The 16040-nt window shown below is 50.2% G+C and overlaps 1 protein-coding gene across 1 annotated transcript; it reads right to left on the reverse strand.

Annotated features, from left to right (window-relative positions):
• Positions 1–388: 388 nt before the first annotated feature.
• LOC138355959 (uncharacterized) lies at positions 389–15772 on the reverse strand. Its single transcript, XM_069311494.1, has 3 exons — positions 15767–15772; positions 14461–14838; positions 389–628 (listed from the first exon to the last, which is right to left on the reverse strand). Exons 1-3 carry the CDS (start codon positions 15770–15772, stop codon positions 389–391), a joined length of 624 nt encoding a protein of 207 aa, XP_069167595.1.
• Between the last annotated feature and the right edge of the window lie 268 nt (positions 15773–16040).

Below are 16040 nucleotides of genomic sequence, written 5' to 3' on the forward strand. Positions count from 1 at the left end.
TTGGAGTGGTGTTCACTACCCCCGGCGACGTGTTCACTACCCTTGGCATAGTGTTCACTACCTTTGGCATAGTGTTCACTTCCCTTGGCATGGTGTTCACTACCTTAGCATGGTTTTCACTAACATTGACGTGGTGTTCACTACCCTTGGCGTGGTGTTCACTACCCATTGCATGGTGTTCACTCCCCATGGCGTCACGTTCACTACCCTTGGCGTGGTGTTCACTACCCTTGGCGTTAAGTTCATTACCCTTCGCGTGGTGTTCACTACCCTTGACGTCATGTTCACTACCCTTGACGTCATGTTCACTACCCTTGGCGTGGTGGTCACTACCCATGGCATGGAATTCACTAACCTTGGCGTGGTGTTCACCACCCTTGGCGTGGTGTTAACTACCCTTGGCGTGGTGTTCACTTCCCATTACATGGTTTACACTACCAATGGCGTGCTGTTTACTACCCTTTGCGTGGTGTTCACTACCCTTGGCGTCATGCTCACTACCATTGGCGTGGTGTTCACTACCCTTGGCTTGGTCTTCACTACCAATGGCTTGGTGTTCAATACCATTGGCATGGTGTTCACTACCCGTGGCATGCTGTTCACTACCCTTAGCGTGGTGTTCACTACCCTTGGCATGGTCTTCACTACCCTTAGCGTTGTGTTCACTACCATTGGCAAGGTGTTCACTACACTTAGCATGGTGTTCATTACCCTTCGTGTGGTGTTCACGACCCCTGGCGTGGTGTTCACTACCCTTGATGTGGTGTTCACTACCCTTGGCGTGGTGTTCACTACCCTTGGCGTGGTATTCACTGAACGTGGCGTGGTGTTCACTGAACTTGGCGTGGTGTTCACTTGCCTTCAAATGGTTTTCACTACCCTTGGTGTGGTGCTCACTACCCTTAGCGTGGTGTTCACTTCCCTTGGCGTAATGTTCACTACTCTTGGCGTGGTGTTCACTTCCCTTGGTGTGGTGTTCACTACCAATGACGTGGTGTTCACTACTCTTAGCGTAGTCTTCACTACCCTTCGTGTGGTGTTCACTACCCTTGGCGTGGTGTTCACTACCCCTAACGTGCTGTTCACTACCTTTAGCGTGGTGATCACTATCCTTGGCGTTGTGTTAACTACCCTTAGCGTGGTGTTCACTACCCTTTGCATGGTGTTCACTACCCTTGTCTTGGTGTTCACTACCCTTAGCGTGGGGTTCATTACCCTTGGCGTGGTGTTCACTACCCTTGTCATGGTGTTCATTTCCCTTTGCATGGTGTTCACTACCCTTGACGTGGTGTTTACTTACCTTGGCATGGTGTTCACTACCCTTGGCATGGTGTTCACTACCCTTCATTTGGTGTTTACTACCCTTGGCGGGGTGCTTACTATCCCTGACGAGGTGTTCACTACCCTTGTCATGGTGTTCACTACCCTTAGCATAGTGTTCACTTCCTTGGCATGGTGTTCACAACCCTTAGCATAGTTTTCACTAACTTTGACGTGGTGTTCACTACCCTTAGCGTGGTGTTCCCTACCCTGTGTGTAGTGTTCATTACCCTTGGTGTGGTGTTCACTACCCTTGACGTATTGTTCACTACCCTTAGTGTGGTGTTCATTACCCTTGGCGTGGTGTTCACTACCCTTCGCATGGTGTTCACTAACCTTGACGTGGTGTTCACTTCTCTTTATGTGGTGTTCAGTACCCTTCGCGTGGTGTTCAGTACCTTTAGCATGGTGTTCACTACCCATGGCGTGGTGTTCACTACCTTTGGCATGTTGTTCACTACCCTCGGCGTAGTGTTCACATCCCTTGGCATGGTGTTCACTACCCTTAGCATTGTTTTCACTAACCTTGACGTGGTGTACACTACCCTTGGCGTGATGTTCACTACCAATGGTATGGTGTTCACTACTCATAGCGTGGTGTTCACTACCCTTAGCGTGGGGTTCACTATCCTTGGCGTTATGTTCACTACCGTTGGCGTGGTATTCACTACCTTTGGCTTGGTGTTCAATACAATTGGCTTGATATTCACTACCCTTGGCGTGATGTTCACTACCCTTGGCGTGGTCTTCACTACCCTAGGCGTGGTGTTCACTACCCCTGGCGTGGTGTTCACCACCCTTGGCGGGGTGTTCACTACCTTTGGCTTGGTGTTCACTACCATCGCATGGTGTTCACTACCCTTGGCATGGTGTTCACTACCCTTTGCGTGGTGTTCACTACCCCCCGACGAGGTGTTCACTACCGTTGGCATAGTCTTCACTACCTATGGCATAGTGTTCACTTCCCTTGGCATGTTGTTCACTACCCTTGGCATGGTTTTCACTAACCTTGAAGTGGTGTTCACTACCCTTGGCGTGGTGTTCACTACCCATGGCATTGTGTTCACTACCCATGGCGTCACGTTCACTACCCTTGGCGTGGTGTTTACTACCCTTGGCGTTATGTTCATTACCTTTGGCGTGGTGTTCACAACCTTTCGCTTGGTGTTCAATACCATTGGCTTGATGTTCACTACCTTTGGAGTGATGTTTACTACCCTTGGCGTGGTCTTCACTACCCTAGGCGTGGTCTTCACTACCCCTGGCGTGGTGTTCACCACCCTTGGCGTGGTGTTCACTACCTTTGGCTTGGTGTTCACTACCATTCGCATGGTGTTCACTACCCTTGGCGTGGTGTTCACTACCCTTGGCGTGGTGTTCACTACCCTTAACGTGGTGTTCATTACCCTTGACGTCATGTTCATTACCCTTGGCGTGGTGCTCACTACCCATGGCATGGAATTCACTAACCTTGGCGTGGTGTTCACCACCCTTGGCGTGGAGTTCACTACCCTTGGCGTGGTGATCACTTCCCATTACATGGTGTACACTACCAATGGCGTGCTGTTTACTACCCTTTGCGTGGTGTTCACTACCCTTGGCGTCATGCTCACTACCTTTGGCGTGGTGTTCACTACCCTTGACTTGGTGTTCACTACCAATGGCTTGGTGTTCACTACCATTGGCATGGTGTTCACTACCCGTGGCAAGGTGTTCACTATCCTTTGCGTGGTGTTCACTACCCTTGGCGTGGTCTTCACTACCCTTGGCGTGGTCTTCACTACGCTTGGCGTAATGTTCATTACTCTTAGCGTAGTCTTCACTACCCTTCGTGTGGTGTTCACTACACTTGGCGTGGTATTCACTACCTTTAACGTGCTGTTCACTACCCTTAGCGTGGTGATCACTAACCTAGGCGTTGTGTTCACTACCCTTGGCGTGTTGTTTGCTACCCTTAGCATGGTGTTCATTACCCTTGGCGTGTTGTTTGCTACCCTTAGCATGGTGTTCATTACCCTTGGCGTGGTGTTCACTACCCTTGGCGTGGTGTTCACTACCCTTGGCATGGTGTTCACTACCCTTGACGTGGTGTTCATTACCCATGGCGTGGGGTTCATTACCCTTGGCGTGGTGTTCACTACCCTTGACGTCATGTTCACTACCCTTGACGTCATGTTCACTACCCTTGGCGTGGTGTTCACTACCCATGGAATGGAATTCACTAACCTTGGCGTGGTGTTCACCACCCTTGGCGAGGTGTTAACTACCCTTGGCGTGGTGTTCACTTCCCATTACATGGTTTACACTACCAATGGCGTGCTGTTTACTACCCTTTGCGTGGTGTTCACTACCCTTGGCGTCATGCTCACTACCATTGGCGTGGTGTTCACTACCCTTGGCTTGGTGTTCACTACCAATGGCTTGGTGTTCACTACCAAAGGCATGGTGTTCACTACCCGTGGCATGCTGTTCACTACCCTTAGTGTGGTGTTCACTACCCTTGGCGTGGTCTTCACTACCCTTAGCGTTGTGTTCACTACCATTGGCAAGGTGTTCACTACACTTAGCATGGTGTTCACTACGCTTCATTTGGTGTTCACTACCCTTAGCGTGGTGTTCACTACCCCTGGCGAGGTGTTCACTACCCTTGGCATAGTGTTCACTACCCTTGGCATCGTGTTCACATCCCTTGGTATGGTGTTCACTACCCTTAGCATTGTTTTCACTAACGTTGACGTGGTGTACACTACCCTTGGCGTGGTGTTCACTACCAATGGTATGGTGTTCACTACTCATAGCGTGGTGTTCACTACCCTTGGCGTGGTGTTCACTATCCTTGGCGTTATGTTCACTACACTTGGCGTGGTATTCACTACCTTTGGCTTGGTGTTCAATACCATTGGCTTGATGTTCACTACCTTTGGAGTAATGTTCACTACCCTTGGCATGGTGTTCACTACCCTTGGCGTATTCTTCACTACCCTAGACGTGGTGATCACGGCCCCTGGCGTGGTATTCACCACCCTTGGCGTGGTGTTCACTACCTTTCGCTTGGTGTTCACTACTATCGCATGGTGTTCACTACCCTTGGCATGGTGTTCACTACCCTTGGAGTGGTGTTCACTACCCCCGGCGACGTGTTCACTACCCTTGGCATAGTGTTCACTACCTTTGGCATAGTGTTCACTTCCCTTGGCATGGTGTTCACTACCTTAGCATGGTTTTCACTAACATTGACGTGGTGTTCACTACCCTTGGCGTGGTGTTCACTACCCATTGCATGGTGTTCACTCCCCATGGCGTCACGTTCACTACCCTTGGCGTGGTGTTCACTACCCTTGGCGTTAAGTTCATTACCCTTCGCGTGGTGTTCACTACCCTTGACGTCATGTTCACTACCCTTGACGTCATGTTCACTACCCTTGGCGTGGTGGTCACTACCCATGGCATGGAATTCACTAACCTTGGCGTGGTGTTCACCACCCTTGGCGTGGTGTTAACTACCCTTGGCGTGGTGTTCACTTCCCATTACATGGTTTACACTACCAATGGCGTGCTGTTTACTACCCTTTGCGTGGTGTTCACTACCCTTGGCGTCATGCTCACTACCATTGGCGTGGTGTTCACTACCCTTGGCTTGGTCTTCACTACCAATGGCTTGGTGTTCACTACCATTGGCATGGTGTTCACTACCCGTGGCATGCTGTTCACTACCCTTAGCGTGGTGTTCACTACCCTTGGCATGGTCTTCACTACCCTTAGCGTTGTGTTCACTACCATTGGCAAGGTGTTCACTACACTTAGCATGGTGTTCATTACCCTTCGTGTGGTGTTCACGACCCCTGGCGTGGTGTTCACTACCCTTGATGTGGTGTTCACTACCCTTGGCGTGGTGTTCACTACCCTTGGCGTGGTATTCACTGAACGTGGCGTGGTGTTCACTGAACTTGGCGTGGTGTTCACTTGCCTTCAAATGGTTTTCACTACCCTTGGTGTGGTGCTCACTACCCTTAGCGTGGTGTTCACTTCCCTTGGCGTAATGTTCACTACTCTTGGCGTGGTGTTCACTTCCCTTGGTGTGGTGTTCACTACCAATGACGTGGTGTTCACTACTCTTAGCGTAGTCTTCACTACCCTTCGTGTGGTGTTCACTACCCTTGGCGTGGTGTTCACTACCCCTAACGTGCTGTTCACTACCTTTAGCGTGGTGATCACTATCCTTGGCGTTGTGTTAACTACCCTTAGCGTGGTGTTCACTACCCTTTGCATGGTGTTCACTACCCTTGTCTTGGTGTTCACTACCCTTAGCGTGGGGTTCATTACCCTTGGCGTGGTGTTCACTACCCTTGTCATGGTGTTCATTTCCCTTTGCATGGTGTTCACTACCCTTGACGTGGTGTTTACTTACCTTGGCATGGTGTTCACTACCCTTGGCATGGTGTTCACTACCCTTCATTTGGTGTTTACTACCCTTGGCGGGGTGCTTACTATCCCTGACGAGGTGTTCACTACCCTTGTCATGGTGTTCACTACCCTTAGCATAGTGTTCACTTCCTTGGCATGGTGTTCACAACCCTTAGCATAGTTTTCACTAACTTTGACGTGGTGTTCACTACCCTTAGCGTGGTGTTCCCTACCCTGTGTGTAGTGTTCATTACCCTTGGTGTGGTGTTCACTACCCTTGACGTATTGTTCACTACCCTTAGTGTGGTGTTCATTACCCTTGGCGTGGTGTTCACTACCCTTCGCATAGTGTTCACTAACCTTGACGTGGTGTTCACTTCTCTTTATGTGGTGTTCAGTACCCTTCGCGTGGTGTTCAGTACCTTTAGCATGGTGTTCACTACCCATGGCGTGGTGTTCACTACCTTTGGCATGTTGTTCACTACCCTCGGCGTAGTGTTCACATCCCTTGGCATGGTGTTCACTACCCTTAGCATTGTTTTCACTAACCTTGACGTGGTGTACACTACCCTTGGCGTGATGTTCACTACCAATGGTATGGTGTTCACTACTCATAGCGTGGTGTTCACTACCCTTAGCGTGGGGTTCACTATCCTTGGCGTTATGTTCACTACAGTTGGCGTGGTATTCACTACCTTTGGCTTGGTGTTCAATACAATTGGCTTGATATTCACTACCCTTGGCGTGATGTTCACTACCCTTGGCGTGGTCTTCACTACCCTAGGCGTGGTGTTCACTACCCCTGGCGTGGTGTTCACCACCCTTGGCGGGGTGTTCACTACCTTTGGCTTGGTGTTCACTACCATCGCATGGTGTTCACTACCCTTGGCATGGTGTTCACTACCCTTTGCGTGGTGTTCACTACCCCCCGACGAGGTGTTCACTACCGTTGGCATAGTCTTCACTACCTATGGCATAGTGTTCACTTCCCTTGGCATGTTGTTCACTACCCTTGGCATGGTTTTCACTAACCTTGAAGTGGTGTTCACTACCCTTGGCGTGGTGTTCACTACCCATGGCATTGTGTTCACTACCCATGGCGTCACGTTCACTACCCTTGGCGTGGTGTTTACTACCCTTGGCGTTATGTTCATTACCTTTGGCGTGGTGTTCACAACCTTTCGCTTGGTGTTCAATACCATTGGCTTGATGTTCACTACCTTTGGAGTGATGTTTACTACCCTTGGCGTGGTCTTCACTACCCTAGGCGTGGTCTTCACTACCCCTGGCGTGGTGTTCACCACCCTTGGCGTGGTGTTCACTACCTTTGGCTTGGTGTTCACTACCATTCGCATGGTGTTCACTACCCTTGGCGTGGTGTTCACTACCCTTGGCGTGGTGTTCACTACCCTTAACGTGGTGTTCATTACCCTTGACGTCATGTTCATTACCCTTGGCGTGGTGCTCACTACCCATGGCATGGAATTCACTAACCTTGGCGTGGTGTTCACCACCCTTGGCGTGGAGTTCACTACCCTTGGCGTGGTGATCACTTCTCATTACATGGTGTACACTACCAATGGCGTGCTGTTTACTACCCTTTGCGTGGTGTTCACTACCCTTGGCGTCATGCTCACTACCTTTGGCGTGGTGTTCACTACCCTTGACTTGGTGTTCACTACCAATGGCTTGGTGTTCACTACCATTGGCATGGTGTTCACTACCCGTGGCAAGGTGTTCACTATCCTTTGCGTGGTGTTCACTACCCTTGGCGTGGTCTTCACTACCCTTGGCGTGGTCTTCACTACGCTTGGCGTAATGTTCATTACTCTTAGCGTAGTCTTCACTACCCTTCGTGTGGTGTTCACTACACTTGGCGTGGTATTCACTACCTTTAACGTGCTGTTCACTACCCTTAGCGTGGTGATCACTAACCTAGGCGTTGTGTTCACTACCCTTGGCGTGTTGTTTGCTACCCTTAGCATGGTGTTCATTACCCTTGGCGTGTTGTTTGCTACCCTTAGCATGGTGTTCATTACCCTTGGCGTGGTGTTCACTACCCTTGGCGTGGTGTTCACTACCCTTGGCATGGTGTTCACTACCCTTGACGTGGTGTTCATTACCCATGGCGTGGGGTTCATTACCCTTGGCGTGGTGTTCACTACCCTTGGCATGGTGTTCACTTCCCTTAGCATGGTGTTCACTACCCTTGGCTTGGGATTTACTAGCCTTGGCGTGGTGTTCACTACCCTTGGCTTGGTGTTCACTACCCTTCATTTCGTGTTCACTACCCTTGGCGTGGTGTTCACTACCCCTGGCGAGGTGTTCACTACCCTTGGCATGGTGTTACTACCCTTGGCATAGTGTTCACATCCCTTGGCATGGGGTTCACTACCCTTAGCTTTGTTTTCACTAACCTTGACGTGGTGTACACTACCCTTATCGTGGTGTTCACTACCAATGGTATGGTGTTCACTACTCATAGCGTGGTGTTCACTACCCTTGGCGTGGTGTTCAGTATCCATGGCGTTATGTTCACTACCCTTGGCGTGGTATTCACTACCTTTGGCTTGGTGTTCAATACAATTGACTTGATATTCACTACCCTTGGCGTGATGTTCACCACCCCTGGCGTGGTCTTCACTACCCTTGGCGTGGTGTTCACTACCCTTGACGTGGTGTTCACTACCCCTGGCGTGGTGTTAACTATCCTTAACGTGGTGTTCACTACCCTTGTCGTCATGTTCACTACCCTTGGCGTTGTGTTCACTTAGCATGGCATTGTGTTCACTACCAATGGCCTGGTGTTCATTACCCTTGGCGTGGTGTTCACTAACCTTGGCTTGGTGGTCACTACCCTTGGCTTGGCGTTCACTACCATTGGCATGGTGTTCACTACCCTTGGCATGGTGTTCACTACCCTTAGCGTGGTGTTTACAACCCTTGGCGTGGTGTTCACTACCCTTGGCGTGGTCTTCACTACCCTAGGTGTGGTGTTCACTTACATTGGCAAGGTGTTCACTACCCTTAACATGGTGTTTACAACCCTTGGGGGTGGTGTTCACGACACCTGGCGTGGTGTTCACTACTCTTGACGTGATGTTTACTACCCTGGGCGTGGTGTTCACTACCCTTGGCGTGGTGTTCACTACCTTTGGCGTGGGGATCATTACCCTTGGTGTGGTGTTCACTTCCTTTTGCATGGTGTTCACTACCCTTGGCTTGGTATTTACTAACCTTGGCGTGGTGTTCATTACCCTTGGCATGGTGTTCACTACCCTTCATTTGGTGTTCACTACTTTTGGCGTGGTGTTCACTAACCCTGGCGAGGTGTTCACTACCCTTGGCATAGTGTTCACTATCTTTGGCATAGTGTTCACTTCCCTTGGCATGGTGTTCACTACCCATAGCATGGTTTTCACTAACCCTGACGTGGTGTTCACTTCCCTTGGCATAGTGTTCACTATCTTTGGCATAGTGTTCACTTCCCTTGGCATGGTGTTCAATACCCATGGCATGGTGTTCACTACCCATGGCGTCATGTTCACTACCCTTGGCGTGGTGTTCACTACCCTTGACTTGGTATTCACTGAACGTGGCGTGGTGTTCACCGAACTTAGCGTGGTGTTCACTACCCTTGACATGGATTTCATTATCCTTCGTGTGGTGCTCACTACCTTTAGCGTAGTGTTCACTACCCTTGGCGTAATGTTCACTACTCTTGGCGTGGTGTTCACTTCCCTTGGCTTGGTGTTCACTACCCATGACGTGGTGTTCACTACTCTTAGCGTGGTATTCACTACCCTTGGCGTGGTTTTCACTACCCCTGGCGCGGTGTTCACTACCCTTGGCATGGTGTTCACTACCCATGGCGTGGTGTTCACTACCCTTGACGTGGTGTTCACTACTCTTGGCGTGGTGTTCACTACCCTTAGTGTGGTGTTCATTACCCTTGGCGTGGTGTTCACTACCCTTTGCGAGGTTATCACTAACCTAGGCGTTGTGTTCACTACCCTTGACGTGGTGTTCACTACCCTTGGCATGGGGTTCATTACCCTTGGCGAGGTGTTCACTACCCTTGGCATGGTGTTCACTTCCCTTTGCATGGTGTTCACTACCCTTGGCTTGGTATTTACTAACCTTGGCGTGGTGTTCACTACCCTTGGCATGGTGTTCACTACGCTTCATTTGGTGTTCACTACCCTTAGCGTGGTGTTCACTACCCCTGGCAAGGTGTTCACTACCCTTGGCATAGTGTTCACTACCCTTGGCATCGTGTTCACATCCCTTGGTATGGTGTTCACTACCCTTAGCATTGTTTTCACTAACGTTGACGTGGTGTACACTACCCTTGGCGTTGTGTTCACTACCAATGGTATGGTGTTCACTACTCATTGCGTGGTGTTCACTACCCTTGGCGTGGTGTTCACTATCCTTGGCGTTATGTTCACTACACTTGGCGTGGTATTCACTACCTTTGGCTTGGTGTTCAATACCATTGGCTTGATGTTCACTACCTTTGGAGTAATGTTCACTACCCTTGGCATGGTGTTCACTACCCTTGGCGTATTCTTCACTACCCTAGACGTGGTGATCACTACCCCTGGCGTGGTATTCACCACCCTTGGCGTGGTGTTCACTACCTTTCGCTTGGTGTTCACTACTATCGCATGGTGTTCACTACCCTTGGCATGGTGTTCACTACCCTTGGAGTGGTGTTCACTACCCCCGGCGAGGTGTTCACTAACCTTGGCATAGTGTTCACTACCTTTGGCATAGTGTTCACTTCCCTTGGCATGGTGTTCACTACCCTTAGCATGGTTTTCACTAACATTGACATGGTGTTCACTACCCTTGGCGTGGTGTTCACTACCCATGGCATGGTGTTCACTACCCATGGCGTCACGTTCACTACCCTTGGCGTGGTGTTCACTACCCTTGGCGTTAAGTTCATTACCCTTGGCGTGGTGTTCACTACCCTTGACGTCATGTTCACTACCCTTGACGTCATGTTCACTACCCTTGGCGTGGTGTTCACTACCCATGGAATGGAATTCACTAACCTTGGCGTGGTGTTCACCACCCTTGGCGAGGTGTTAACTACCCTTGGCGTGGTGTTCACTTCCCATTACATGGTTTACACTACCAATGGCGTGCTGTTTACTACCCTTTGCGTGGTGTTCACTACCCTTGGCGTCATGCTCACTACCATTGGCGTGGTGTTCACTACCCTTGGCTTGGTGTTCACTACCAATGGCTTGGTGTTCACTACCATTGGCATGGTGTTCACTACCCGTGGCATGCTGTTCACTACCCTTAGCGTGGTGTTCACTACCCTTGGCGTGGTCTTCACTACCCTTAGCGTTGTGTTCACCACCATTGGCAAGGTGTTCACTACACTTAGCATGGTGTTCACTACGCTTCATTTGGTGTTCACTACCCTTAGCGTGGTGTTCACTACCCCTGGCGAGGTGTTCACTACCCTTGGCATAGTGTTCACTACCCTTGGCATCGTGTTCACATCCCTTGGTATGGTGTTCACTACCCTTAGCATTGTTTTCACTAACGTTGACGTGGTGTACACTACCCTTGGCGTGGTGTTCACTACCAATGGTATGGTGTTCACTACTCATAGCGTGGTGTTCACTACCCTTGGCGTGGTGTTCACTATCCTTGGCGTTATGTTCACTACACTTGGCGTGGTATTCACTACCTTTGGCTTGGTGTTCAATACCATTGGCTTGATGTTCACTACCTTTGGAGTAATGTTCACTACCCTTGGCATGGTGTTCACTACCCTTGGCGTATTCTTCACTACCCTAGACGTGGTGATCACTACCCCTGGCGTGGTATTCACCACCCTTGGCGTGGTGTTCACTACCTTTCGCTTGGTGTTCACTACTATCGCATGGTGTTCACTACCCTTGGCATGGTGTTCACTACCCTTGGAGTGGTGTTCACTACCCCCGGCGAGGTGTTCACTAACCTTGGCATAGTGTTCACTACCTTTGGCATAGTGTTCACTTCCCTTGGCATGGTGTTCACTACCCTTAGCATGGTTTTCACTAACATTGACGTGGTGTTCACTACCCTTGGCGTGGTGTTCACTACCCATGGCATGGTGTTCACTACCCATGGCGTCACGTTCACTACCCTTGGCGTGGTGTTCACTACCCTTGGCGTTAAGTTCATTACCCTTGGCGTGGTGTTCACTACCCTTGACGTCATGTTCACTACCCTTGACGTCATGTTCACTACCCTTGGCGTGGTGTTCACTACCCATGGAATGGAATTCACTAACCTTGGCGTGGTGTTCACCACCCTTGGCGAGGTGTTAACTACCCTTGGCGTGGTGTTCACTTCCCATTACATGGTTTACACTACCAATGGCGTGCTGTTTACTACCCTTTGCGTGGTGTTCACTACCCTTGGCGTCATGCTCACTACCATTGGCGTGGTGTTCACTACCCTTGGCTTGGTGTTCACTACCAATGGCTTGGTGTTCACTACCATTGGCATGGTGTTCACTACCCGAGGCATGCTGTTCACTACCCTTAGCGTGGTGTTCACTACCCTTGGCGTGGTCTTCACTACCCTTAGCGTTGTGTTCACTACCATTGGCAAGGTGTTCACTACACTTAGCATGGTGTTCATTACCCTTCGTGTGGTGTTCACGACCCCTGGCGTGGTGTTCACTACCCTTGATGTGGTGTTCACTACCCTTGGCGTGGTGTTCACTACCCTTGGTGTGGTATTCACTGAACGTGGCGTGGTGTTCACTGAACTTGGCGTGGTGTTCACTTGCCTTCAAATGGTTTTCACTACCCTTGGTGTGGTGCTCACTACCCTTAGCGTGGTGTTCACTTCCCTTGGCGTAATGTTCACTACTCTTGGCGTGGTGTTCACTTCCCTTGGTGTGGTGTTCACTACCAATGACGTGGTGTTCACTACTCTTAGCGTAGTCTTCACTACCCTTCGTGTGGTGTTCACTACCCTTGGCGTGGTGTTCACTACCCCTAACGTGCTGTTCACTACCTTTAGCGTGGTGATCACTATCCTTGGCGTTGTGTTACCTACCCTTAGCGTGATGTTCACTACCCTTTGCATGGTGTTCACTACCCTTGTCTTGGTGTTCACTACCCTTAGCGTGGGGTTCATTACCCTTGGCGTGGTGTTCACTACCCTTGTCATGGTGTTCATTTCCCTTTGCATGGTGTTCACTACCCTTGACGTGGTGTTTACTTACCTTGGCATGGTGTTCACTACCCTTGGCATGGTGTTCACTACCCTTCATTTGGTGTTTACTACCCTTGGCGGGGTGCTTACTATCCCTGACGAGGTGTTCACTACCCTTGTCATGGTGTTCACTACCCTTAGCATAGTGTTCACTTCTTTGGCATGGTGTTCACAACCCTTAGCATAGTTTTCACTAACTTTGACGTGGTGTTCACTACCCTTAGCGTGGTGTTCCCTACCCTGTGTGTAGTGTTCATTACCCTTGGTGTGGTGTTCACTACCCTTGACGTATTGTTCACTACCCTTAGTGTGGTGTTCATTACCCTTGGCGTGGTGTTCACTACCCTTCGCATGGTGTTCACTAACCTTGACGTGGTGTTCACTTCTCTTTATGTGGTGTTCAGTACCCTTCGCATGGTGTTCAGTACCTTTAGCATGGTGTTCACTACCCATGGCGTGGTGTTCACTACCTTTGGTATGTTGTTCACTACCCTCGGCGTAGTGTTCACATCCCTTGGCATGGTGTTCACTACCCTTAGCATTGTTTTCACTAACCTTGACGTGGTGTACACTACCCTTGGCGTGATGTTCACTACCAATGGTATGGTGTTCACTACTCATAGCGTGGTGTTCACTACCCTTAGCGTGGGGTTCACTATCCTTGGCGTTATGTTCACTACCGTTGGCGTGGTATTCACTACCTTTGGCTTGGTGTTCAATACAATTGGCTTGATATTCACTACCCTTGGCGTGATGTTCACTACCCTTGGCGTGGTCTTCACTACCCTAGGCGTGGTGTTCACTACCCCTGGCGTGGTGTTCACCACCCTTGGCGGGGTGTTCACTACCTTTGGCTTGGTGTTCACTACCATCGCATGGTGTTCACTACCCTTGGCATGGTGTTCACTACCCTTTGCGTGGTGTTCACTACCCCCCGACGAGGTGTTCACTACCGTTGGCATAGTCTTCACTACCTATGGCATAGTGTTCACTTCCCTTGGCATGTTGTTCACTACCCTTGGCATGGTTTTCACTAACCTTGAAGTGGTGTTCACTACCCTTGGCGTGGTGTTCACTACCCATGGCATTGTGTTCACTACCCATGGCGTCACGTTCACTTCCCTTGGCGTGGTGTTTACTACCCTTGGCGTTATGTTCATTACCTTTGGCGTGGTGTTCACAACCTTTAGCTTGGTGTTCAATACCATTGGCTTGATGTTCACTACCTTTGGAGTGATGTTTACTACCCTTGGCGTGGTCTTCACTACCCTAGGCGTGGTCTTCACTACCCCTGGCGTGGTGTTCACCACCCTTGGCGTGGTGTTCACTACCTTTGGCTTGGTGTTCACTACCATTCGCATGGTGTTCACTACCCTTGGCGTGGTGTTCACTGCCCTTGGCGTGTTGTTCACTACCCTTAACGTGGTGTTCATTACCCTTGACGTCATGTTCATTACCCTTGGCGTGGTGCTCACTACCCATGGCATGGAATTCACTAACCTTGGCGTGGTGTTCACCACCCTTGGCGTGGAGTTCACTACCCTTGGCGTGGTGATCACTTCCCATTACATGGTGTACACTACCAATGGCGTGCTGTTTACTACCCTTTGCGTGGTGTTCACTACCCTTGGCGTCATGCTCACTACCCTTGGCGTGGTGTTCACTACCCTTGACTTGGTGTTCACTGCCAATGGCTTGGTGTTCACTACCATTGGCATGGTGTTCACTACCCGTGGCAAGGTGTTCACTACCCTTTGCGTGGTGTTCACTACCCTTGGCGTGGTCTTCACTACCCTTGGCGTGGTCTTCACTACGCTTGGCGTAATGTTCATTACTCTTAGCGTAGTCTTCACTACCCTTCGTGTGGTGTTCACTACACTTGGCGTGGTATTCACTACCTTTAACGTGCTGTTCACTACCCTTAGCGTGGTGATCACTAACCTAGGCGTTGTGTTCACTACCCTTGGCGTGTTGTTTGCTACCCTTAGCATGGTGTTCATTACCCTTGGCGTGGTGTTCACTACGCTTGGCGTGGTGTTCACTACCCTTGGCATGGTGTTCACTACCCTTGACGTGGTGTTCACTACCCTTGGCGTGGGGTTCATTACCCTTGGCGTGGTGTTCACTACCATTGGCATGGTGTTCACTTCCCTTTGCATGGTGTTCACTACCCTTGGCTTGGAATTTACTAGCCTTGGCGTGGTGTTCACTACCCTTGGCATGGTGTTCACTACCCTTCATTTCTTGTTCACTACCCTTGGCGTGGTGTTCACTACCCCTGGCGAGGTGTTCACTACCCTTGGCATGGTGTTACTACCCTTGGCATAGTGTTCACATCCCTTGGCATGGTGTTCACTACCCTTAGCTTTGTTTTCACTAACCTTGACGTGGTGTACACTACCCTTATCGTGGTGTTCACTACCAATGGTATGGTGTTCACTACTCATAGCGTGGTGTTCACTACCCTTGGCGTGGTGTTCAGTATCCATGGCGTTATGTTCACTACCCTTGGCGTGGTATTCACTACCTTTGGCTTGGTGTTCAATACAATTGACTTGATATTCACTACCCTTGGCGTGATGTTCACTACCCCTGGCGTGGTCTTCACTACCCTTGGCGTGGTGTTCACTACCCTTGACGTGGTGTTCACTACCCCTGGCGTGGTGTTAACTATCCTTAACGTGGTGTTCACTACCCTTGTCGTCATGTTCACTACCCTTGGCGTTGTGTTCACTTAGCATGGCATTGTGTTCACTTCCAATGGCCTGGTGTTCATTACCCTTGGCGTGGTGTTCACTACCCTTACCGTCATGTTGACTACAATTGGCGTGGTGTTCACTAACCTTGGCTTGGTGGTCACTACCCTTGGCTTGGCGTTCACTACCATTGGCATGGTGTTCACTACCCTTGGCATGGTGTTCACTACCCTTAGCGTGGTGTTTACTACCCTTGGCGTGGTGTTCACTACCCTTGGCGTGGTCTTCACTACCCTAGGTGTGGTGTTCACTTACATTGGCAAGGTGTTCACTACCCTTAACATGGTGTTTACAACCCTTGGGGGTGGTGTTCACGACACCTGG

This window comes from Procambarus clarkii, chromosome 70 (genome assembly GCF_040958095.1).
Source record: "Procambarus clarkii isolate CNS0578487 chromosome 70, FALCON_Pclarkii_2.0, whole genome shotgun sequence".
NCBI classification, from domain to species: Eukaryota; Metazoa; Arthropoda; class Malacostraca; order Decapoda; family Cambaridae; genus Procambarus; species Procambarus clarkii.